Raw genomic sequence first — 26408 nt, forward strand, 5'->3', positions numbered from 1 at the left:
AAAGGCCCAAGAGCATAAGTTTATACAACATTAGTACAGTTTTATGCATTAAACAATGTTTTAACAAATATAATTCAAAACAGTGAGTCCACAAGTACTATTTTTCTCCTTAGAGAAGACCATACATTACTCAAGATTAAGAAATGTAGGCATTTAGGCATTTTACTTTTCTTGTGTACTCGATTATTTTCACTTGAGTATTGTAATTAATGAAGAAAAGTCTATCACTCACTTTAAATTTGTCTATCACCCACTTTAAATTACCTGGCTTTTTAAAATTATAGCAATAGAAAGATAATTTATGATAATAATCTAGACATCTGACAATCATTACTTGGCCAACATGGCTTGAAAAGGAGTAAAACATTTAGTCAGTTATCAACTCTGAAGAAAATCTACTATTTTTCGTCTCCTAAAGGCTGCTAAACTACAATTCATCCCACCTTTGTATAATAAAGCAATTACAATTACCATGCTTGTTGACTGTAAGAGGAGACGTCCTTGGACCCCCCCCAAAAAAACATTAATTATCATAACAAATTTTACTATATTTTAATATGAGGATATCCTGTTAAAATCTTACTTCACATTATATTGTAATTTCTCCAGGTTACTGTTATCTATTGTTTAAAAAAAAAGAAAAGAAAAGCAATTAAACTACATGAAGAATATACACTCAATTGTTAGTGCTTCCTAATAATCTTTGAACAAAGTATTTTTAAAAATTATCCAACTACTGCACTGAACAAAAAAACTAAACTTTTACTCTCAACTCAGTGATTTGCTTCTTTACTGAGTATAGGTCTCTCATTACTAGTGAATTCTTAGTGCCAACTATTAGTCTTTCCTTTGGGAATAAAATATTAACTTCATTTTCATATTTCTTCACTGCAAAAACTTCCAGATAAACAGCTGCTCGTTACTGAACATGGTTAAGATAAAAGAATTCACATTAAGTCTACATTCGACAGCAAATGGATCACTGTACAAACCTTACGTGGTATTTGGTCAGTTATTCATCTTAGACAAAAGGATTCCTGGAATCTGTGTTAAGTGAGATCTATCTGGCTTTGATTGTTCTTTTCTTAATGAACTTGCCTAAAAACTCATGGGTCAGTCTTTCATAAACTACATGGCAAATTAACTCTTTTTGATGAGAATATCCAATCATGGATGTAAATACCACAGCAACCTCTTCACATCCACTGATTTTTTTCTTTAATCACGTATTCCATGTGTTCCCCAAAACTCCCTTATTCTACAAAATGATGGTTTTGATGTCATTTTCTGTATCACTAAATACCTCCAAAATTTTCTCTTCAGAAAATGCATATATCTTTTCAATGTTCCAATATACTTTTAAAATAACATTTTCAGTGTCAACTATGGTAAGATTTCCATCCACTCTTAATGTAACTTTTATAAGGCATATTATCTTTAGCATAAAAGATATTTCCATACATTTCCTGCTTTTTAGTAAACACAGTACTGGGTGGGAATAAACTGCCAATGCTCTTAACAATTCTCTAATACACTGCATCCATTCCTTTCTAAAATGTTTCTATTTTATATACAAAATACATATACTTTCCAAAATAGTGAGAACTGAAATCTTTTTGTGAAAATAATGAAAAATTAATCAAACTGATACTGGAAATTACATTGATACTTATTGGAAAAGTAAAATCTGTGCCTTCTAGATCCTTCCCAGTAATAGACAATACCATGATTCTACACAAAGTCTAAAAAATATACTTCTAAAATGAAATCAGGGTAAAACATTCCTTAAATACCTCCCAAATCCCATTATTCATTATACTAGACTTCATAATTAGTACTTATATTCTTTAAACTGCAAGTAAGAACACAGTCATGTGCTCATTAAAAGGGTTAACATAGTTTTGACCAAAGTCTGTAATCATATGCTGTACCTACCAGAACCGCCCAAAGCCATACACACCAAATCTATTAAGGATAATGTACTAGTATTTTCCAGCTGTCTCCTAATTTTCAAAACAATATTAATTTCACATGTATATACCAATAAAAATATAGTGTGAAACATTTAAATCAATGAATTGGCATTAAATAATCCAGACTAATAAACCACTATAAAACTAATGTATTCTCCAAGCACTTATTCAAATTGAAGTGATAAATTCTTTTAAAAAGATAATCTGAAATTAAAATTTCATCTGTATTACACCCACAAGACTCCTATACCACTATCCTTACAAATGTTTATGTTCCAAAATTCTGAAAAGTAACACTTGACCCATAAAATGCCATCATTTAAAAATATTAGAAAAAATATGGTAAAATCAGCAATTCTGAAAACTAGTAACTAAAAGTTTTAATTAAAGCAGAACATTGACCTAGTAGGACAAGAATTTCATTTTTTGTAATCTTTATTAAATTTGTTGATCATCCCCTAGGGTCGCAACTGCTAGCCTTTTAAACAAATTTCAAAGGCAATTTTACAGTTCATTTAATACCACACACACCTATAACCTTAGCCATTTTAGAAAACAAAGGAAAAACTGCTTCAAAAATGCGGTCTTAGAAATGTTACTATAAGTAAGAGCGGCTTTACATTAGCTCCTTCTATAATCAACCAGTATGTCTTAGATTGCCATGTAGATCTTGATTGTGACATGCAAAATGGATTCTGCTTTGGATACTGTCTAATTGGCATGCAGATTTCTGCAGAGATACATAGTCCCAAAAACCAAACGGAGAATAAACATCCTCAGGCCAACAATATATGCTTGGGGGGAAAAAACCCTTCACAATAGTGGACACCGGTAAAGGAAAGAGGACAAAAGATCAAGGTAGCCAGATTCTCAGCTCACCAATATAATTTAACATTCAAATGGTTATTAGCTACAGTGTATGACAAGACACACTTCCAAAGTGGAAAAGAAATTGTTAGACTGATTTAGACCAGTAATGGTCTTACCTATGAAGTCATTGTAATTCAAATTAATCCTCAACCATTTAAAAATTTTAAGAACCTACTTTAATAAATTACACATGCACTAATTTGTGTATATTTTCTACATGTCATTTGAAAGCATTTTAAACATCTTTGAAAATTAAAAATAGCCATGTTGAAATTAGTAAATTTAGACAACTATCACTGACTTTCATGTATTACTGACCAAGAAAAAGCAGCTCAGAGCTTTAACTGTGAATGACTTGATATAAAACGTCAGGGCATCTGAGAAATTCGTCCTTGTTACCTAACCACCTTTCTATTTTCTTCAATGAATTCATAAAAGAGTATTTTTAACAAAGTAGTATACCCAGTGCTTTGAAATGAAAAACTGCAATTTAAAGCCTTGAGTCATTTTTGGTTAAGGCAAACATAAATGAGCTTTCAATTCGGAATTACTGAAACTGGATAAAATTAATCCCAATTAGTAAGTATAAGAAGCATAAGGGGAAGAAATGTCACAGAAACTAAAGAAGAAAAAGGTTACAAAGAAAAAAATGGAATGTGTATTTGGATAATTTGCAATTGATAATTCTACAAAATCTGCTAGAATTCACACATTTTTTAGTATTTCTGGTAAACTCAAATTCAAAATACAATACCTGGGATTCCTCTTTCTCCAAAGAACAAATTAAACTACTTAAGTAATTTGTTCTCTGAAATACTCGGCAAATTCCAATTCACAAGAAGTATACAAAACAGGATAATAATAAAAGGTGTTTACAGATGAATAGCTATAATAATTCCAATTTTTGCTACCTCAGCAAGGTAGTGTACATAATACCACATCAATATAATAGAAATGGCACAGTTTCTGAGGACACATTCCACATTTTATTTACATTTTAAGACTAACTTTAATCTCAGAATCACATATCCATACACCTATTTCCTTTTTGTTGATTTCACTTAAATGCATGGTTTGTCAAACAAAGACTGTAAACAAATATTTACCATGTCTGTTACATGTAACACACAGGAACGGCTTTTAACAGAAATTCATCGACCTCCCCACATGTTTTTATTATAAATACAGGTATCAAAACAATCCTGAACATATTTTTGATACTACTAGTAGTCAGCACCCACACCGCTTCAAAAATTAACACAATTTGTGACAATATTCATTGTACCTGCTACTTTAGACAATTTCAACTGAAGCTCTTTCACTAAGCAAGATGGATAAAGCATGCCATTTCTGTTTTTCCTTCTTGAGATTTTTTTAACTTTTCAGAAACACACATGCTTCCACAGCATCTGACTCTTCTCTCCATGCTTTCATCTTGTAAACCTGAATTCTATTTTGAGTACTCCAGGTTTATGCTTAAATGACAGTGCCTTAACAAGAGAAAAAAATATTGTGCTGCATTTTTCCTCCTGAAACCTGAAAACATAATGGTGTACATATATTAAATATATTTCTACAAATGTCCAGGTCATGTTTACCAGCTGGAATTCTTTTACTTAATGTGTGGGTATTCTGCATTGTAATATTTAATCAAGACATTAACATGAGTAGAAGGTTGTTGATTTAAGACAAGTTTGAGATCCACTAAAATTAATTGTTGTATGTTTGTCCTTCTGGTGGCTGTGGAAGCTTCATATTTTCTTTGGACATCATTAGACGTCTTAGCTCTTGAAGTACAACTTTAATGCTATATGAATTTTGCCATTTAGCTAACACTGGTATGCTCCGTGCATCCACCTGAAATGGAGGAAAAAAGCAAAATTAACTACAAGGTTTAAAGTACTATGGCATCAATTTATTAAACATACTTTAATAATAAATGCTTTTAAAATTCATAGCCTGGCTCTACTTTCACGAAAAAGAACATTATGAAACTATACAAAACAAAACAATGCTATCATACTTAGGAAAGAGTCCTTCTGTAACAGGTATTTCCTAAAACTGTGTCTTTTATGTGTGTGTGCTTTTCTGTATCTTTTAATAAACATGTAGTGAACTTTGGACATCAGAAATAAACAAACATTACATTAAATAACTATACTGTAAATATATTTTCCAATTCCTTCTTGATGATATGGTCTGAAAGTTCCTCTCCATTTCCAATGCCACTACCCAGAATCTGATCAATTATCTTGAATGGGACTTAGGAAAAAGCTGTGAACCTGATCTCTGCTTTTGGATTCTTCTTGCCAGTGTCTTCTTTGCACTATAATAAACTAACCTTCCATTGTAGAAGACTGACAGAATTAGACTGCAGTTCCTTCAAAGCCTTATCCCCAGGTAACTGATTATCACTTGACCTGTCTGGCAGTTTCCTGGAAAACCCCATTCACAGGGTTTTTTCTTTAACCTCAAAATTTACCCACTGAGTACTACCTATTCCTCCTCCCACCCAGACCCACCCAGGCATTTGTCAAAAAATAATCAGTGTCAATTGTTTGGACATCTCTGCTGCCTGGAGAGACATTACAAACAGGAAGGTGATCAAAATATTTCAGAGGAAAAATTGGGAAATTAGATGTCCACAGGGGTTTTGAAAAGTTCCACATATTCCTGGCAACCTTGAAGACCATACATATAAGGGCTCACAAAAGACTTGATAAACTCCCACTTGTGGCTGACCTTGAGAAACATATAAAAAAAATTACAACCAAGTGGAATTTACCCTAGAACTGTAAGTTTGGATCATTTTAAAAGTCAGTCATTATAATACACCATATTAACAGAATAGAGAATAAAACCAAAATTATTTCAACACAAAAGGGCATTTGATAAAAACCCAACTTTTCATGATAAAAAAAACACTTAACAAACAAGGTATAGAAGGGAACTTCCTCAGCCTGATAAGGGGCATCTATAAAAACCTACAGCTAATATCATACTCAATTATCACTGCTAGTCAACATTGTACTGGAGGCAATCAGGCAAGAAAATGAAATAAGATGCATCAGACTAAAAAAGAACGAATAGATCAATCTCCCTTTGCAGATGACATGATCTTGTATATAGAAAAGCTTAAGAGCTAATAAACAGAGTAAAGCTGCAGGATACAGAATCAATTTATAAAAACCCTGTCTGTATACTTAAAATAAACAATCTGAAAATAAAATTAAGAAAACAATGCTATTTATAACTGGTTAAGAATAAAATGCATAGGTATAAATTTAATAAAAGAAGTATAGGACTGATCTAAGGAAAACTGTAAAATATCACTGAAAACTCAGATCTAAATAAATGGAAAGAGGGCAGCCTGGGTGGCTCAGTGGTTTAGCGCTGCCTTTGGCCCAGGGTGTGATCCTGGAGACCAAGGATCGAGTCCCGTGTCAGTCAGGCTCCCTGCATGGAGCCGGCTTCTCCCTCTGCCTGTGTCTGCCTGTGTGTGTGTGTGTGTGTGTGTGTGTGTCTCAGAATAAATAAATAAAATCTTTTTAAAAAATTAAAGGAAAGACATCACTTTTTTTTTTTTTTGGAAAGACATCTGCTATACATAGATTAGAAGACCCAATATTATAGTATGAAAACACTCCTTCAAAGTGGTCTACAGATTTAATAAAGTCCCTATCAAAATTTCAGTTGCCTGGCATTTTTTTGTTTTTGTAGAAATGAACAAGGTTATCCTAAAATTCATATGGAAACAAGGAATCCAGAATAGCCAAAACAGTATGAAAAAAAACAAAGCTGGCACTGGGCTCTGGTGGATAGCGACTCCCCACAGTCTAGACTGTGAGCTCCGCTCACGCCATGCATGCGAGTGGTTATAGTCACTGCTAGGTCTGCCCTTCCTCCCATTTTCACGTCCTGAACCAATCACTCAGGAAGCAGCCCCGCTGGGTGGGGTGCGTGAGATGGGAAGCCCTAGTGCACATCTTACTCTGATTCATACAAAGCATGGGCTGCCACATTTTTTCCCTCTTCATCCAGTGGTGTGGAATGTTTGTTGTCCCTCATTCATTGTCCAGCAGCAAAAATGATGATGATGGGATAATTTATTAACATTTAGGAAAAGTGAATAGTTTCCGAGTAGTTAAAAACCCTGCTGTGAAATGAATAACCTGCATGTTGGAGTCACTCATTTAAAACCGCCACTGAAAGACAGTATGCATGCTTTAAAACACACCCACAGAACAAACAGCTTTAGTACTGACATCATGGCTCAAGGTATGTTTTTCCTGCAGAGGGAAATGACTTGGTTAATCATGGGTCCAGTAGTGTTATGTGCTTGCTAGACTGTTTCACGAGACCAATGACGTGTTTCCAAAATTACTTTTCTCCCAGAACACTTTTTTTTTTTTTAAAAAAGATCTTATTTATTTATTCATGAGAGACACACACACAGAGAGAGAGAGGCAGAGACACAGGCAGAGGGAGAAGCAGGCTCCATGCAGGGAGCCCGACGTGGGACTCAATCCCGGGTCTCCAGGATCATATGGTTAACGATAATTGGCTACTTGTCTCTTCTTGCCTCCTTAAATCTGCTACCATGCTATAAGGGTCCCATGCATTTGCTTTTAAGAACCTTTCCTCTGGCTTTTCAGAGGTCCTATGAACTAGACAACCCCTAAAGTTGATCTTCTTCTGCCAAGAAGTTGAAATTCCAAGATTCTAAAGAGAGTCTGTGCAGTAGGAAAACACTGTCATGCTGTCAGTTTCCAGTGGACAAGTCACAGACTGGGAGAGAAGATTTGCCAATCACGTATGTGACAAAGGATCTAGATCTAGAACATATAAAGAACTTTGAGAACTCAACAGTAAGAGAACAGCCCAGTTAGAACATGGGCAAGAGATTTAACTTGGCACTTCAGCAAAGAGGATATGTGCATGGCAAACAAGCATGTGGGAAGATTCAACCACCAGTGGCTTGGTTATAACTCATTTTTTATCTACGTCATTGCAGACCTAATGTATGCTCATTCACAAATGCTCATCTGATTCAATGCCTGGTAAATGGCAGGAGGAACCCCTTGGATGAATTCATATTGAGCTGCTATCCAGACATTTGTTTGATGGAGGGATCGTTTAGATGCTCATTTCCCCCTATTCCCACAAAAGTTTTCCAACAGGTAGGGAGATGTCCCTTTGTCAGCAGTGACCATTGCCTTACCAAAAAACACGCGCACATGAATGTCTTAACTGACTAATGTCTATATTTCCTGAGCCAGAGAGGGTGAGCTGGACTCCTGAGCCACAGCATGGATGTCTGTGCACCCGAGAGGGGTCCCAACTGGCAAGCTTCAGTAATGCAGGCAATAAACACTGCATTGGCAACCCAGCCATGCCAAAAAGATAAATGCCTTTTCACAAATTTTCATTCCTCTTAAATTAAGCTATTTCTATCTGACTTGAAAAATACCCCATCCTGCCAATGAAGTGTCCTCCTTCCCTCCTGGTATAGTCCCTTGCTATGAAAACTGGTCACTTCAGAAAGGTGAAGCCGGCTGTCCACAGACCTCCATCGTTCTCCCTTAGGGGTACAACCATAGTGATGTGAGTGTAGTTTGCTTTTAATTTAGACAAAGCTTATATCTGTGATTCTTTCCCCTCAAATACAGTATTGTGAATCATTTTGATGATCGATATGTAAAATGTGAATAATAGAATTTATGTGTCTGGATCCAGCCTTCTGAGGTCTTTTGAGGACTCTCTTTACACATAGCAATATATAGTGCTCTAGTACCCTTTCAGCAAAGCACATGTCATCATACGTGTCTTGTGCCCATCCCGTTTGCCTCTTAAACGTCTGGTTAGTGGGGACCCAAAGATTTCAGTGAGTCAATGTACATAACTTTGTATTTAGCTATATTATTGCATATGACATGATCTGGTGCTAATGCTCTGCCCTTGGCATTCTTAGGTGATGGCTGACTCCCCTCCTCTGTCATAACTCAGCTCTGGAATGCTCTATATAGCAAGGTTTCAGTCAGAGGCATTGCCTGTGGCTTTTATCCTGCCATCCACTGTGGAAAATGTGTACATATTTCATGCTTGACACTTAACCACTTACCTCTCAACACATCATCCTGCTTGACTTTAACAAAATAAATATTGTCTCTGAAAAAAAAAAAAAGAAAGAAAGAAAAAAAGAAAAAAAACGAAGCTTTTCCAATTTTTTTTTTTAAGATTTTATTTATTCATTCACGAGAGAGACAGAGAGAGAAGCAGAGACACAGACAGAGGGAGAAGCAGGCTCCATGCAGGGAGCCTGATGTGGGACTCGATCCCGTGACTCCAGGATCACACCCTGGGCTGAAGGCAGGAGTTAAATCGCTGAGCCACCCAGGGATCCCCAGCTTTTCCAATTTTAAAACTTACTCTAAAGGTAAGTAATCAAGAAGGGTGGTTCTTACATAAGGATGGATGACATCGGACCAATGGACTACAACTAAGAACAGAAAAGTAAATCCATGCATATGTGATCAACTAATCTTTTGACAAAGGTGCCAGGAAAACACACAATGGGAAAAGGATAATCTCTTCAATAAATGGTATTGGGACAACTGGATAGCCACATACAAAGGAATGAAGTTGAGTCCTTACATTACACACGAAGATTAACTCAAAATGGATCATAGACCTAAATTAAGAGCTTAAGCTATTTTTAAAAACCTCTAAGAAAACAGGAGTAAATCTTCATGACAGGGGATTTGGCAATAATTTCTTAAATATCTAATGCCTAAAGTACATTCAACAAAATAAAAAGTAGATAAGTTGCCTACATCCAAAACTTAAAATTTTGCATTGCAAATCACACGCTCAAGAAAGCACAGACAAGGGCAACCGGGGTTGCTCAGCAGTTTAGCGCCACCTTCGGCCCAGGGTGTGATCCTAGAGACCCGGAATCGAGTCCCATGTTGGGCTCCCTGCATGGAGCCTGCTTCTCCCTCTGCCTGTGTCTGTGCCTCTCTCTCTCATTGTGTCTCTCATGAATAAATAAATAAAATCTTAAAAAAAAAAAAAAAAACAGACAATCCACAGAATGGGAAAAAATACTTGCAAATCATATATCTGATAACGGACTCTTGTTCTATATATAAAGAACTCTTACAGCTCAATAATAAGAAGCCAAATATCTCTCAATATATATACTACTGGAAAAAATGCAAAATGTTATGTCCACTTTGAAAAAGTCTAGCCGTACCTCAAAAAGTTAAACATACAACTGAATGTCAGTCACCATATGACCCAGCAATACTACTCCTAGGTATACATCTAAGAGAAATGAAAATATTTGCCCATATAACCCTGCACACAAATGTTCACAGTAGCAATATTCATGATAAGCTAAAAGCAGAAAAACCCAAATGTCTGTCAAATGATAAATGGATAAACAAAATATGTTATATCCACGTAATGGAATTATTATTCATCAATAAAAAGTAATAAAATACTGATATATGCTAAAACATGAATGAACCCTGAAAATATTAAGTTAAAAAAGCTAGTCCCAAAAATAATATATTATATGACTCCATTTAAATGAAAAGTCCAGAAGAGGCAAATCTATAAGGACAGAAAGATTAGTGGTTGTTTAGGATATGGGAAGGTGGGGTAGAAAGGGACAACTAAACTAATCGGTACGGGATTTCCTTTGAGAGGGACAAAACTGTTCTAAAACTAGATTGTGGTAATGTACCCATAACCCTGTAAATACTAAAAAACACTGAATTATATGCACTTCGAATGAACTGTAGCTGGTATGTAAATTGTATGGTATGTAAACTGTATCACAATAAACTGCTTAAAATAGAAAAGATAATTTTTAAATAATTCTCTTACAAGTAAATGAAACAATAATAAGAATATTATAATATTAAGATGTACTTAAAGTGCTTACTTCAATGCTTTAACTTACGGAGGAGCAAGCCCTTAGCCTATTTTAAGTAGACTCCATTAGTGAACAAGAGTTTACAAGTGGAGAAAATACCAATCTCTTTCCAAAGCAGAAACAAACACTTCCAGCTATAAAGTTACACGATAGTTAAATAAACATAAGTGATTGCAAATCCTGTGAAATACCAACAGAGTACACACACACACACACACAAAAAAAAAAAAAAAACTGGGGGAAAAAAATGAAGGAGAGGAGAGAGAAAAGAGCATGGGAAAATAAATATCATGTCAGAACAAATCTGCATCTTATCATTCTATAATATACAACAACCTCCAAAACTTGAGACCTCACAGCATAAAGAACTGACACTTGACAGTGCTAACCACCCACAAGGAGTAATTTTGCCTAGCTATATTAAATATAAACAAAATTACTAAAGCAACAGGCATAATTTATCAAGTATCTAAATAACCTCAAAATATATAAAATTATCCTAGCATATCACCAATGGTCAATGTGAAATTCTGACTATCAGCTATGAAAGTAATACTTTAAATTCTTAAATATCAATCAAGACAAAAACTGATGTCCAGCATATTCACCCTACTTCACACATCTACACTCTAATCATTAAAATCAGTATCATTCCTTTCTCTGTTTTCATTTTTCTTTAAAGATTTATTTATTCAGAGCGAGAGAGAGGCAGAGACACAGGCAGAGGGAGAAGCAGGCTCCATGCAGGAAGCCTGACATGGGACCCGATCCCGGATCTCCAGGATCACACCCCGGGCTGCAGACGGCGCTAAACCGCTGAGCCACCGGGGCTGCCCCCTTTCTGTTTTCAAATCCCCATTCCAGGGATCCCTGGGTGGCGCAGCAGTTTGGCGCCTGCCTTTGGCCCAGGGTGCAATCCTGGAGACCTGGGATCGAATCCCACATCGGGCTCCTGGTGCATGGAGCCTGCTTCTCCCTCTGCCTGTGTCTCTGCCTCTCTCTCTCTGTGTGACTATCATAAATAAATAAAAAATTTAAAAAAAAATCCCCATTCCAGACTGACAACATGAAGTGTTGGTGAGAGTATATGAGCACAGGATACTGTTACACACAGCTAGTAGGACAGGCATGGATACAATCCTGTGGAGAGTACGCTGGCAATACTCGATCAAACTATGGGCAAGCCTCAAACCTCAGCAGACATTCCACTTGAAGGTGTATGCACTGGAGCAGTGCTCCTCAAAGTATGTTCCACGGAGTGGAGCTAGGCCTTGAACTAATTTTTTGCTGGTGCGCCACAAGATAAACACAGAAGTGTCTATGATAATTTGACAGAGAAATTTTTATTTAAAGAATCTGAGTTTGTATTTTATCTTTTTTCTTTGATTTTCTTAGTAATTTTTATTGTACTTGAATTTACAAATAAGGGTGCCTGGGTGGCTCAGTTGGTTTAGCAATTGCCTTCAGCTAAAATCATGATGCCAGAGGCCTGGGCTGGAGCCAGTGTGAACTGGGCTCCTTGATCAGCAGGGAGTCTGCTTCTTCCTCTGCCTCTCCCCCTGCTTGTGCTCCCTCTCTTAAATAAATAAAATATATATTTTTTTAAAGTACTGATCTACAACATATTGGAAACAACAAGCTAATCAACAAACACCCAAGTCTTGAGCAGCACTGCCCCAGAGTAAAAGAATACATGTATAGGAACGCCTGGGTGGTTCAGTGGTTGAGCATCAGCCTTCGGCCCAGGGTGTGATCCTGAGGTCCGGGATCAAGTCCCACATCAGGCTCCCTGCATGGAGCCTGCTTCTCCTTCTGCCTATGTCTCTGCCTCTCTCTCTCTCCTTGTGTCTCTCATGAATAAATAAATAAAATCTTAAAAAAAAATACATGTATAATAAGAATGTCCACAGTAGAAATCTTTTCAATGAAAACTGAAAACAGCCTAAATGCCAACCAGGTGAAAAATAGAATACTGAACAATAAAAAGGAACAATCTAATTTAAATGACTCAACATGGATGAAGCTAAAAAATCACTGATAAAAGTGATACAGTACAGAGGTATATACACACATGTGTAGTAAAAGTTAAATAACCATGCTCAGAAATAATAAACACCAAATTCAAGATGAGACTACCTCTGAGGAAAGTGGAAGGGGAAACTGGGGAAAGGTACACAGATTAACCATTTATAATACAATCTTTCTTTAAAAAAAAAAATTAAAAAAAAAATTAGGACCATTACAAACAAGACCAACATGCTAAGATTTGACAAGGGAAAATAGGAGATGTTAGTTATATCATTTTCTAAACTTTGTCTATGTTAAAAATATTTCTTTTAAAAACACCAAAAATGAGGACGCCTGGGTGGCTCAGTTGGTTAAGCATCTGCCTTGACCTCAGGTCATGATCCCAGGGTCCTGGGATCAAGCCCCATGTCCGGCTCCCTGCTCAACAGAGAGTCTGCTTCTCCCTCTCCTGTTCCTCTCCCCGGTGTTCGTTCTCTCTCTCTCTCTCTCTCAAATAACAAATCTTGGGGAAAAAAATGAAACAAAGAGAAAAATGGTAATAAATTTATAGTAACTGCTACAAAGGAAAACATCAGAGTCAAAAAAGGGACAAAATCCAGATTAGAGAATCAGGAAGGACTTCTCTGAGGAAGTGACATTTACTTTGAGAAATGAAGCGTCTGAAAGGATTAGCCTGAGTGGGGGACATGTCCAGATAGAAACAGACAGTGCTATGGTCCTGAGGTAAAATGAAAGGTGCGTGGAGCAGTGTGTACCCTGTGAGTCCCAGTGAGCCAAGGCAAAAAGCATGTACAACATGGCTGAAGTCATTAAAGGATATTAAAGCAGAGAAGTGACACGGCACAATTTGTATTTTAGAAAGATCCTTCTGGATCCTTGCTCTGGAAAGATTGGAGGAGGTAAAACAGCAGAATCAGAGACTGCTGCAAGACAAGAGATGATGGTCAACATTCACTTAGTGGCAAGGTAAGCAGAAAAATAAGACCTGACTCAAGTTACATTTTCAACAAAGACTAACAGAACTTAATGGTAGATAGGCAAGGGAAGAGAAGCTGTCTGGGAGACAAAACATCAAAAAACAGGTAAGACACCCATGAGGTTAGATAAACTTGTTAGAGATATGCTTGAAATTTAATCCTGAATTTCCTAGTTCCCACAACAATGCAGATCCCACCATTAATTACTTAATTTATAGAGTCTATAATATGAAAACAAATCAGCAGTTGAGAAGAACAGCTACTCCCGGTAGAGATATTCAACAAAAACAACTTCCTCATAAAGGCAATGCTGTGCATCACAAAAGAAATTCCCTGAACAATATCCTTTCTGTAAACTCAAAATGTTTTATAATCCTGCTTCTATCACATCTCTTAACATTATCTAACATAGAAAGAGTTAAGCACGCACATTGCAATTTCTAGAATAAACACTGAAAGAACAGAAACAGAATTTAGAAACTTGAGAACAACCATGTCAAAAGTAGAAGAGAAACAAAATCCGCATGGAAAAATAGAAACCACAAAATAAAACAATTAAACCTAAATGTATTAATATATTGTATATTAAATGGACTAAATGTTCCCAGTAAATTACAAAGATTGATTGACAGACAGGAAGGACTCTCAGAACTCAGCTTTCAGTTGGTATACACCAGGTAGGGAGCTCCGGAAGTGACCCAGCAGGTACCGATTTGAGATTTCCAGTGACCTGCCCACCTTCCTCCTGTCAGGGTCATGCTCTCATCGAGAGCACCCAGCAGGGAGGCACCAGCCATTCTGAGGCCTTGCTGTGGGCCTGCATATTTGACTGAGGGTTATGGGCTGGGGGGCTAGCTCTATGCTGAGGGCTCAACTTATTGCCAGAGGGAATTACAAATGTGGAATAGATGAAATATGGAATAAACCCTATCGTGTTGGAATAGAATTAAAGGTACTGGCATATAAACTCATGGCTTTTAATAGATAATATATTGAGGTAGGTATGTAGATAGGAAGAGAAAAAGGAGGTTAAGGATAGGAATACACATGCGACATACTAGGTAAAATTTTTAAAAAGAGAGAATATATGTAAAATAACATTTTTAAGATGCTAATTACCTCTGGTGAGGAAAAGAACATAGGGATGGGATGAGGAGAAGCCACAAGAAGTTAAGGATATTGATAATATTAGATGTTACTCATTATTATGTTGATAGAGGATACTCATTATTAGGTTGTTGCTATACTTCCTAACAACATGTATTTTGCATGTGAGCGAGCCCTCAATATGGCATCTCAAGAGTCTGGATTTAAGTCTTAACATGAACCTCAACAATCTACTCATACTGAATTTCAGTCTTTCCACTAACTCCCTGTGTGAATCAGGTAGAGCATGTCATTTTGGTTTATTTCCTTTAAACAGACAACAATGCTCAACCTTTTTGTTCTAATATGGACATAACTTGTTCCTCAAAGAAAAGCCTCCTCTTGAAGAATATTCATCCTTTTAGTCTCACCAAATATACTGAACCTTAAAGAAAAATAACATTCAAAGAGAAATAATGGTCATCTTCATACCAAATAAGGCTTCAACTAAAATATGACTACTCAAGCAATTAATAAAATCCTAAGAGAATTGTGATTATCACATCTATCCAGGCTGGTTGGTTCATAAAGGTTTAAGGATAGGCTGACTTATAAGAGAAAAACAACATAAGATAAATTTCTTTTAGACTTCTAGCTAAACAAAGGTCCTTTCTTTAACTTTCTCCTGACTATATATTATGCATTTTATAAGAATAAAATGACTAATTTAACTTACCATTCCACTGGAATTATTAATTCCATTCATATTAATTTTGGTTACAAATCTAACTGATGGAGGAGCTTCTGGGTATTTAGGTCCACATTCTACTTTCAGGCTATATATTCTGTTTTCATAATTTGTCTGGAAGGCAAAAAATAATAATAGTAATAATAACAATATTCAAGTGCTAATAAAGAGAAAAAGTATAATAAGAATATATTTGATCTTACTTTATGATCAAGAATTTACTTTCCTACATTGAAATTTATTAACTTATATGACCAGAAAGAAATGCAGCAAGTGTACTTAAAAGTCAAGATTTTATAATATTAAAATTACTCTACAAAAAAAAAAAATTATTCTACAAAGTTATATCAAAATGATCACAATTTGCTTTTTGTGGAACAAACAATGCCTATAACAAAATTAAAAGGAAAAAACAAACCACTTAAATTCAGATTGTACTAAAAAGTTTACATTGCAGGAGGAGGGACTACTTGACTTGTGTCACACATATATAAAGGTTCCCATCTGGGGATCCCTGGGTGGCTCAGCGGTTTAGCATCTGCCTTTGGCCCAGGGCGTGAGCCTGGAGTCCCAGGATCGAGTCCCGCATCGGGCTCCCTGCATGGAGCCTGCTTCTCCCTCTGCCTGTGTCTCTGCCTCTCTCTCTGTGTTTCTCATGAATAAATAAATAAAATCTTTAAAAATAAATAAATAAATAAATAAAGGTTCCCATCTGTCCAGAACAATTCTAAGTCTTCCTACTGTCCCAGTTTTAATTATTAACAATATTTCTTCACTCTCAAAAGGGTTTGGCTGGACAATAAATTACACGATTACCCCACTTACACAGCAATCAAAAACTTCTAGCCACAGGGAAAACACATATACCATCTTATAGCAATAAAACATAATTATTTCATGCCTGTTATTAATTATATTTATGCTACTTCATTAACTTTACGATTCATTAAATTCCATTTTCAGAGATACAACAGCAAACTTTATGTCTCCATATCATTTTGTTAAGAAGTTGAATATCACCGTATTATAAAACAGCCATTTTAAAGCTACCACACTAAAATACTTCCAGATTATTTAGACTTATTTTCATGCTATAATTAACTCTTTATCTTTATGGTTTTTGCTCACTTGGTTAACTTATTAGGGTACAATTAATAATAGTAAAATAAAAAATAAATAAAAGTGAGAATGTAATACCTGTTGGTTCCTGTATAAACCTGGAAAAAAACAAATAAGCTAACCATCTATAGATTTCACTTACCCAAACTGATCCACAGCTTCCTTTCCCTTAAGTAAGAGCTATTCCCAAGTGGAGGTCAGACCTGGGATATTAACCTACTGTAATTTAAAATGTATGCAACAATCTTGTACATATAATTATTAAATATTTTGACACTTTAGAAAGAAATACCTGTATAAAAATCATCCCAGTTTAATAGCACACATCCATTAACAACATGCTCAGCACTTTGGATATGTATAGAAAGGACTAAAATCAGAGAGATCTCCAAGAAATCATCCAGTCTGTGGTTCTCCAATCTGGATACATATTAGCTTTACTACAAAACTTATATTAAAAAAATAATAATAGCCCCGAAAAATTCTACAATGTTAAAAATATTCACAGTATGTAGAAACAACCAAAACACTCACACTTTGCTGGGAACAAACTGTTTGGGAAACAATTTGGCATTTTCTTATAAGTAATTGTATACCTACCCTATGATGTAGCAATTCCATTCCTAAGGATTTTATTTTAAAAAAGAAAATGGGAACAAACATGTTCACCAGACTTTTAAAAGAATGCTCATAGCAGCTTTCTTTCTAATAACCACAAAGTAGATAAAAATCCAAATACCATAAACACAACTGATAAACACATGGCGGTACATATTCATACAGTAAAATACTACTGCTAATAAGAAGAAACATACTCCTACTATATGGAACTCAGCTATATCTCTAAGATACTATGCTGAATCAAAAGAAGCAGACCAGTAAATATACACACTGCATGATTCCACTTATACAAAGTTCTACAAACTGCAAAACTTCTCCAAGGTGCAGGAAGTAGTACCTACGGTGGAGGTGGGAAGAGGCAGAGGTATATCTAGAGTATAGGCAACAATGTGTATTTGTGGAAACTCATGGTAAGATTTGTGCATTTTATTATATGTAAATTATACCTCAATTTTTTTTTAAGTTAAGAAACTCTAAGCCAGCCTTTTGATCTAATTCAATGCTTAGAGTAAACATCATCTTAACTTTGATCAACTTGGACTAATTTTACAACCTCTAAATTTAAAAAAACAGCCACATCTCTCTGTTATCTAATAAAACAGTAAAAAAATAAAATAAAAGTGAGAAAGAGAGAGAGAATATTTACTAAATATATACTATAAGTCAGGTCCCTTCCTATTGTGTAATTATTACATCATTTAATTCTCCATATTTTTTTTTTAAGACTATTTATTACTTGAGAGAGAGAAAGACACCAAGGTGAAGGGTAGAAGGATACAGAGAATCTCAAGAAGACTCTGCACTGAGCACAAAGTCCAACGGGGCACAATCCCACAATCCAGAGATCATGACCTGAACTGAAATCAAGAGTGAGACGCTTAACTGACTGAGCCACCCAGGCACCCCTTCATATACCTAAAGATGAGTATAGTATCTCCATTTATATATAAAGAAACTTGGAAAAGTTACTAAACCTCTAACGCTAAAAAAATATTGCTTCAGAAAATTTAAGACACAAACATATATGGAAAAATAAAATTACTGATCATATAAATTCAAACAAATAACATAAAAAAACAGGGATCTTAATAATATACTAAAAAAAATTTTAAAACCACTAATCAAGTAGCAGTATAATGAGATAAAAATTTTCCCATTATCCTGGTTAGATGTAGATACCTAAAGCTGAGGACAAACTAACTGCTCTCAACATGGCACCTTCTGAAGCAAAAACAACTAAGGCGAGACAGCAACCCCTGTAGGTTTTATTAAAAGGCAACTGAATGAGTACACAAGGACGCACCATCACTGGGTCCCACATGCTCCAGTAAGGGAGGTAGGTAGAGAGAGGGTGGGTGATCACTGGCTGGCTGGAAAGATGCTGTGCCTTTGTAAGGTGCTCCCTTCTTGTCTCTTCCTGGCACTCAAAGGAAGTGAGAAGAGGCTCCAAGACCTCCACCCGCAGAAAGGGGAAGGCCCAATGAACAGAAGCCCAGCATGCCACTGGCAGCTCTGTATCTACATGCACCTTTGGAGCAAGCTAGACCCACTCCACCCCAAGCTAAAACAGCCTCCACTATGCACTAGCACAGCCTGGATACAGGGGCTTCCTGCAGTCCAGTGACACCAGGAAAGGCAGCTAGTTTGGTGAGTCCTGCTGGTGACCCCATGGTGTGAGATAAGAGATAAAGTGGAAGTAGCTCTTCCACATTTGGGAACTATGATATGGGACAGTCCACAAAAATCACTGAGGAATTCATATACAAGCTCCAAAACATTCTTAAAGTTTAAAGTCCACTGGAGGTAGTGCCCGGAGAAAACCTTAATCTAAATAATTTCAAATTGGTACTCTACCAAGCTCAGACCATCAAATCGTCAAACTACTCATTAAAAATGTTCATAAATTAGAGCACTTTTTTTAAAACCATCAGACCATAGTAATAATGCTCACATGCAGTGAAAATCAAGGTTTTCATTATAAATACCAAGTTATAAAATACATCAAGAATCTTAACCATCGGGCAGCCCAGGTGGCTCAGCGGTTTAGCGCTGCCTGATTCAGCTCAGGGTGAGATCTCAGAGTACCGGGATAGAGTCCCACGTCGGGCTCCCTGCATGGAGTCTGATTCTCCCTCTGCCTGTGTCTCTGCCTCTCTCTGTGCGTGTCTGTCTCTCTCTCTCTCATGAAAAAAAAAAAAAAAAAAAACTTAAAAAAAAAATATCTTAGCCATCAATATTATATTTCCTTCCTCAAATATCTGATGGAAAAATCAAAGCAGTGAAAGGAAAGAGTTTGTTAGGTTAGTAGTGTGCTCAAATTTTGCAAAGGAATACCAGAAAACATAAAACATACATTAATTCACTCACTAAAATTAACACTGCTGATTACTTGGGTCCATTTTTCTTTTGTAATCATCAAAAGGAAATCTAAACTCTATCCAACAGCAAAAACAGTTGGAATGCTCTCATCATAAGGTAGTCAATAGTATATAAAACCAAAGACTAAAAAAAAAACTCCTTCAAATTGGTGTTCTTTCCAGCAAGTCAAGAACACTACATAATTCATATTTCAAAGACTCACTGCCAAGAATGCAGTAAATGGGACCTTTGAGTAAGGAATGCAATGTAGAAAAATATTTCCCCAGTCTAGAAAAGATTTTGAGTAAAAATAAAACTTCATAAACTTAAGACCTAAGAATAAAATACAATAGGTCTGTTGCCAACAATACTAGAAAATATGCAAAAAAAACCCACATACTTTTCTATATACTTAATTAATGAAGAAATTGAGGCCTATCACATTTAGAAGGCAAGTCAAATGTCAAAAGGACAAAGATTAGTGTGTACTCAATAGAAACCAATTCAGAAACCCTTGATTACACATACAGCAGATTAGTAACATGTTATGTCAAAATATACTGTTTTCTCTTCCCAAATAACCCCTCCATTTCCTCACCTTTTCTCCTCTCTATCTGGAATGTTCTCCATCCCCATCACCACCTTCTGAAATCCTACCAGTCAGTCCTTTAAGGCTCATTCCAAAGGCAACTTCCTCCACTGTTCAGCCTTCCTCAATTATTCCAGCTAGAAGAAACATATTCTAAAGTCCCGTAGTGAACTTTCTCTGCCATATTTAGAATCTGTTATATGTATTTATTTTTTCTCCTCTACTAAACTGCAAACACCTTGACAATCTTTCCCCCCCAGTCCTCCATACAAATCAAGCATTATACCCTACACACAGGAAGCATCAATAAATGTATACAAAATGAATTAAGAGGGAGGAACTGCTTCAGTCAGAAGTGATAATTTTAATATCAATACTATAAAGTGCTTACTCTAAAATGACAATAATAGAAAAAATATATAATATATAGCACTGACCCTTGGTGGCCCAATAATCATGCCTGTCCACCTTGTAAGTGTCATATCTTCATCATCTTCAAGGCCCCAGCTAACCGTACCATCGCCTACTCCTTTTTGTCCTTCTTCAAGTTCTTCCAACAAGCGAAAATTACGAGGAACTTTAACGCCTATACAAAAGAATGTCAATGTAAATGTAATTACAAGAGCTGCATATATTCAAAGTCAGCTTTTTCCAAATTAATTTTTATAATTTTTAAATTATAGACAAAAAGACAAAAATTCCCTTTAAGCATTCTTCCCAAAATGCTCAATCTAAAAACCGCACAAAATGAAAACACTAAAGAAAGCACTGTACCAAATATTAACTGCAATATAGAACATTTACATAAATTCCTAATTAATGTTATCCTGACATAAATCAATCATAAGGAAATCATTATAAAATGAGTATTTTCCATAACTGAGAATCTGTTCCAAGCCTAAAACACTGCATTGAATAAATGGGCAAAGGGCAGCCCAGGTGGCTCAGCGGCTTAGCGCCCGCCTTCAGCCCAGGGTGTGATCCTGGCGACATCGGATCTGGTCCCGCGTCGGGCTCCCTGCATGGAGCCTGCTTCTGCCTGTGTCTGTGCCCCTCTGCCCCTCTCTCTCTCTCTCTCTCATGAATAAATAGATTAAATCTTTAAAAAACACACACACACAAATAAATGGGCAAAGACCAGAAAGTTCATAAAAGCTCAAATTCATATATATACTCTATTGCTTTTCTAAGACTAGAATTCTGTTCCATCTTTTAAAGAGTACTAGAGGGTACTATTTTTTTCTAGAATGCTGACGCAGCTCCACCCATAGTCCCCAATCTCCTTTCCTGTTCTCATCCCAAACCAGTAGGATCTTACCTTTCCCATGTTGGTGCTTAATCATTACTTGGACAGTTCCTCCATCTGAGAACAACTCTCGTTATGGATGTAACAGTTTCCTAGGACCCGCCCTTCACCTCTGGGCCCAACCTTACCAATTATTCATGATCCACTAGCCCTTCTCACATTTCCCCTTCTTTAGAACTCATCACCTTTATTTCTAAAATCTTAACAGAAGTCTTCCTCTCTACCTAGAATTTCCTAGAATTCACAGTTTTCACTTTTATTCTCGATTAACCTGGTCTTTGCCACCACTGTGACCTCCAACCCCTAGAATCCAACCATGATTCCTCTAATTGACCACAACCTTTCCTAAAATTATTGGCTTGGCATCTCCATAGGATGGACCCTGTTATCTCCCAAGTTCTCCATAGCATCTAGCTTGAAACATCCCCTAGCTCCACCACAGAAGTCCTGAAAAAATTAAGTAAATGCCCTCAGAAGCCTCTCTCTCTCTGGCTCTGGAGCTTGTGCATATGTGCTTGTGCATGCTCTGTCTCTCAAGCATGCACATACACAGCTATGAAGCAGAAAGGACATCTCTTTTATATATGTATATTTATATACACACACACATACACATATACACACACACACACATATTTTTAGTGACATCTCTTCTAAAGAGACTATCATTTGTGTTAACTTCTCTCTCTTGGTAAAACCAAAACATCTTTCACTTACTAATTCATAGTAATCCTTCTGGATGTACAATGAAAAAACAGTAAATACTGGAACATGGAAGAACACTAGCCATTTTATGTGCTGGCTTTATTTTTTAAAAAGTGCTTGGAAATCTTGGGTCACAGAAATACGGAGCTGTCATAAATCACAAGAAACAAGAGTAGCCATTACTTTAACTCCTATGATTGTATGCTACTTTAAATACCTTATCCCACTTAACCCTACAAACACCCATTCTACACCTGTAGGAATTCAGGTATGAAGAAGTTATGTGACCTACCCAAAGTCACACGGCTGTAAGATAGAGCCTCAGTTTCTAGACCAAAGCCACTTTCACTCATTAAGTTGCACAGCAATAAAAACTACACAGGCAGCATATCCTGGCAGAGATCTAGGAATCAGACTGCCCAAGTCTAGTTCAGCTAACCATTTGACATGTGCCCCCCCCCAAGCCCTGTCTTCTCAGCTATAAGAGTGAGATAACAGAAGTTCTTACATCACAGAATCACTGTGAAAATTAAATAAGATAATCCATCTTTTTTTTTTAAATTTTTATTTATTTATGATAGTCACAGAGAGAGAGAGAGAGAGGCAGAGACATAGGCAGAGGGAGAAGCAGGCTCCATGCACCGGGAGCCTGATGTGGGATTCGATCCCGGGTCTCCAGGATCCCGCCCTCGGCCAAAGGCAAGCGCCAAACCACTGCGCCACCCAGGGATCCCAAGATAATCCATCTTAAACTCAATAAATGCTGACTATGATGATCATTTTAGTATTTTATTTTATTCTTTTTAAAGATTTTATTTATTCACGAGACAGAGAGAGGCAGAGACACAGGCAGAGGGAGAAGCAGGCTCCATGCAGGGAGCCCGATGCAGGACTGGATCCCGGTACTCCAGGATCACACCCTGAGCCGAAGGCGGTGCTAAACCGCTGAGCCACCCAGGGAACTCCTAGTATTTGATTTTAGATAGAATTACATAAAACTTCTATTAACCTGCATCTAAGCTACGTGAGAAGAAAAGTTCTTTGTCCAATCCTATAGGGTGGCCCCTAGAAATTTTATCCTAAGCTACAAGTTTCTATTCACCTAACATTGGGACATATGCTATGCTATTTTCCTATAGATTTATAGTCATGACCTACAATACATTGCTACTGAACTGCTTTTTAAAGTAATCTTAAAAGCTTGATTATCCTTACACTTATGGAGTCATTCCCTAAGAATTATTGTAAATTTGCATTGAATTTTGTTGCCTATTTAACAAACAATTCCAACAAGTGACCTTTATAAACACCCAAACTACAAAGTAAACAATGTAAAATTAATGTTTCTTTTTACATAAATGCCATAAAAGTGGTAAACCTAGTTATTGCTAAACTTTTCACCCTTTACCTTTATATAGCATTTGGGGAAATACTTCTAAGACTGATAGAGCAATTATTGAAATACTAACATTTAAAAAGTTATAGCAGCTAAGACTATTTGCTTTTAAAGTATAAGACAAGAAAAAAAAAAAGCCACTAAGCCATATTTTCAAATTCGGTACTAGAGCACTCTGGTTTTATTTCACCCAATCACTATGATCTGTGAAGAAAAAAAAGCCACAAGATGGGGATGTTGCTCCATGAAAACTCAAGTGTGTACATAAGCTGCCCTCTGGATCTCTTGCCATCTATGAACCTTCTTCTATAGTTCTACTTGTCTTTTTCCTATATGTCTATGTGTGTTGGATTTTTTTTAATAGTTTTAAATATTTTACCTCTTTAGGATGGGATTTTTTATTAAAAGAAAAAAAAGTAACCCATAAATCCACCCCTTTCTAGCTGAAACTTATAAAATGCTGTCAATTTTTGGTTCAAAAGAACACCAAAGAATGCCAAAGATCATCTAGTCCAAAATCTAATACTTCAGACTAATGAAAATTATCACCAGGAAATGTTAGGTGATTATATCTATATATACGTATAGATTATATAATGTCACTTAACTTGGTTGACAAACCAAGTCAAAAATCTATTTCCTGTCTTCTCCACTAATCTAGTCTCCTCTTTAGTCCATTACAATGAACCTGCACTCCTGGAGGTAATAATACCAAAAACAGTAACCAAAACTGTGAATTCATAACCAAAACTGTGAATGCCTAGAATGCTGTTTCCAGCTTTAAATCTCAAGGATATCAAATTCCAAATCCCTTGCCTTTAATTCCCATGATACCAAAAATAAGGGCATAAAGATTACCGAATAAATAGAATAAATCTTGTCATGCAATATTAAGAAAAGATATCCCAACTCTAAGTTTTTACCTTTTTCAAGTTACAGCGAAAATAGTATAAGACCTTGAATAGCAATAAGTCTATCAATCTATCCACACAAACATAAGAAACGACAGGAAACAAACTTACCAGCAGCTTGCAATTAATCATCTAAATTAAAGCTGAAAGGTGGTATGGTTTGATAGAGTAGTGTGGATTCTAGTTTCAGCTGATGGTAAACAGTCTAAGATATACAAAAGTCCCCAAAATTCAGAAATAATTATTACCATTTTAGTGTATTTCTCTTCAGATTATTTCCCATGTACAATCTATGATTCCTATGCTTTTTTCCCCAAATGAGATCTTGACTCATAGTTTTGTAACTTCCTTTCCCCCCGTTATGAACATATTTCTATGGCAGGCATAATCAAGTACCATTTTTAAATGCCCCAATAAATAATACTAGTCTTGCTTGACGGTCAGGGGTAGGGAAACTGGGCCAGGGGAATCGTTGCCTACTCAAAAATTAAAGGAAAACACCTGTAGGAATGGAATAAATCTTTTCTGTCTTATGTGCTTTTCAACCATCCTTTAGCTGGTCCTCAAGAACACCCAAATTAGCTATGGGACCCTTTCCCTCATCCCTCTACTCAAAGTATCTATGAGATAAGGAAGACAGTGTCTGGGGCTTGTGTGCTGTGGAATATGGTCAGACTGTTTCCCTGCCCCCTGCAGAGTTCTTAGGCATGGGTTGCAACCAACCTGAGCAGACAGACACACTGTTAAGAAGTCCCACCTGGGGATCCCTGGATGGCCCAGAACCTATTTCTCCCTCTGACTGTGTCTCTGCCTCTCGCTCTCTGTGTCTCTCATGAATAAATAAATAAATAAAATCTTAAAAAAAAAACAACAACAACAAAAAAAGAAGTCCCACCTGTGATTTAAATTGTCTGGCTCTGCCCTATTGTGGGAGTTCTGAGTTCTCCTCAAACACCCAACAAGCTGACTTGATTTTTAATAAAATATTTATTGAGCACCTCCTAGAAGACAGACATATGCTAAAAGCTTTAAAGACAAAAGTACGGGATCCCTGGGTGGCGCAGCAGTTTGGCGCCTGCCTTTGGCCCAGGGCGTGATCCTGGAGACCCAGGATCAAATCCCACATCAGGCTCCCAGTGCATGGAGCCTGCTTCTCCCTCTGCCTATGTCTCTGCCTCTCTCTTTCTCTCTCTCTGTGACTATCATAAATAAATAGAAATTAAAAAAATTTTTTAAAAAAAGACAAAAGTACTTCATTAAATCTCACCTTGTAAACTGATACAATATCACCATTTCACTAAGTAAAAAAAAAACAAAAACAAAAAAACTAAGGCTTAAATTATTGGGTTGAGCCTTATAAAATGAAACTGCTGCTTTCAGGTATCTTTTTAACAGAAAGAGTAATCTCATAAAATTCAATCTAACTACATGGAGAATGAGTCAGGGTTGAATCTCTTAGCCATTATTCTCCAATGCCTTGTCATGTAACCTACTAGTCCCAGGTGAAACTCATTTCCCTCGCTACTGCTAACTTGTCCCCAAGTCCCTGCAAATCTGATGGGGATGAGAGACACATCTTGACCAACTGGAGAAGCAACTCTGACAAAATGCTGTTCTGAACTCCCTTAAAAAGAACCTTTCTATATGTTACACACACTGGGTGCACTCAAAGCAAAATACTCCTACCCGGGGAAATAATATAGTATTTTATATTTTTCAAATTATTTTCTCATACAACCATCTAACTGTGTATTAAAAAAATCTTTTGAGGTATGATGG

General features: G+C 36.4%; 1 protein-coding gene across 1 annotated transcript in view; it reads right to left on the reverse strand.

Moving 5' to 3' along the window:
• Positions 1–1337: 1337 nt before the first annotated feature.
• The window catches only part of LOC121498881 (ubiquitin-conjugating enzyme E2 variant 2), a 46058-nt gene continuing 20987 nt past the window's right edge, over positions 1338–26408 (reverse strand). Inside the window, exons 2-4 of the mRNA XM_041769232.1 lie at positions 20749–20897; positions 15613–15738; positions 1338–4700 (exon numbers count right to left, since the gene is read on the reverse strand). Coding sequence (XP_041625166.1) covers positions 4554–4700; positions 15613–15738; positions 20749–20897 — 422 coding nt within the window. The 3' untranslated portion in view covers positions 1338–4553. The remainder of the gene's footprint in view (positions 4701–15612; positions 15739–20748; positions 20898–26408) is intronic.

This window comes from Vulpes lagopus, chromosome 9, assembly GCF_018345385.1.
Source record: "Vulpes lagopus strain Blue_001 chromosome 9, ASM1834538v1, whole genome shotgun sequence".
Lineage (NCBI taxonomy): Eukaryota > Metazoa > Chordata > Mammalia > Carnivora > Canidae > Vulpes > Vulpes lagopus.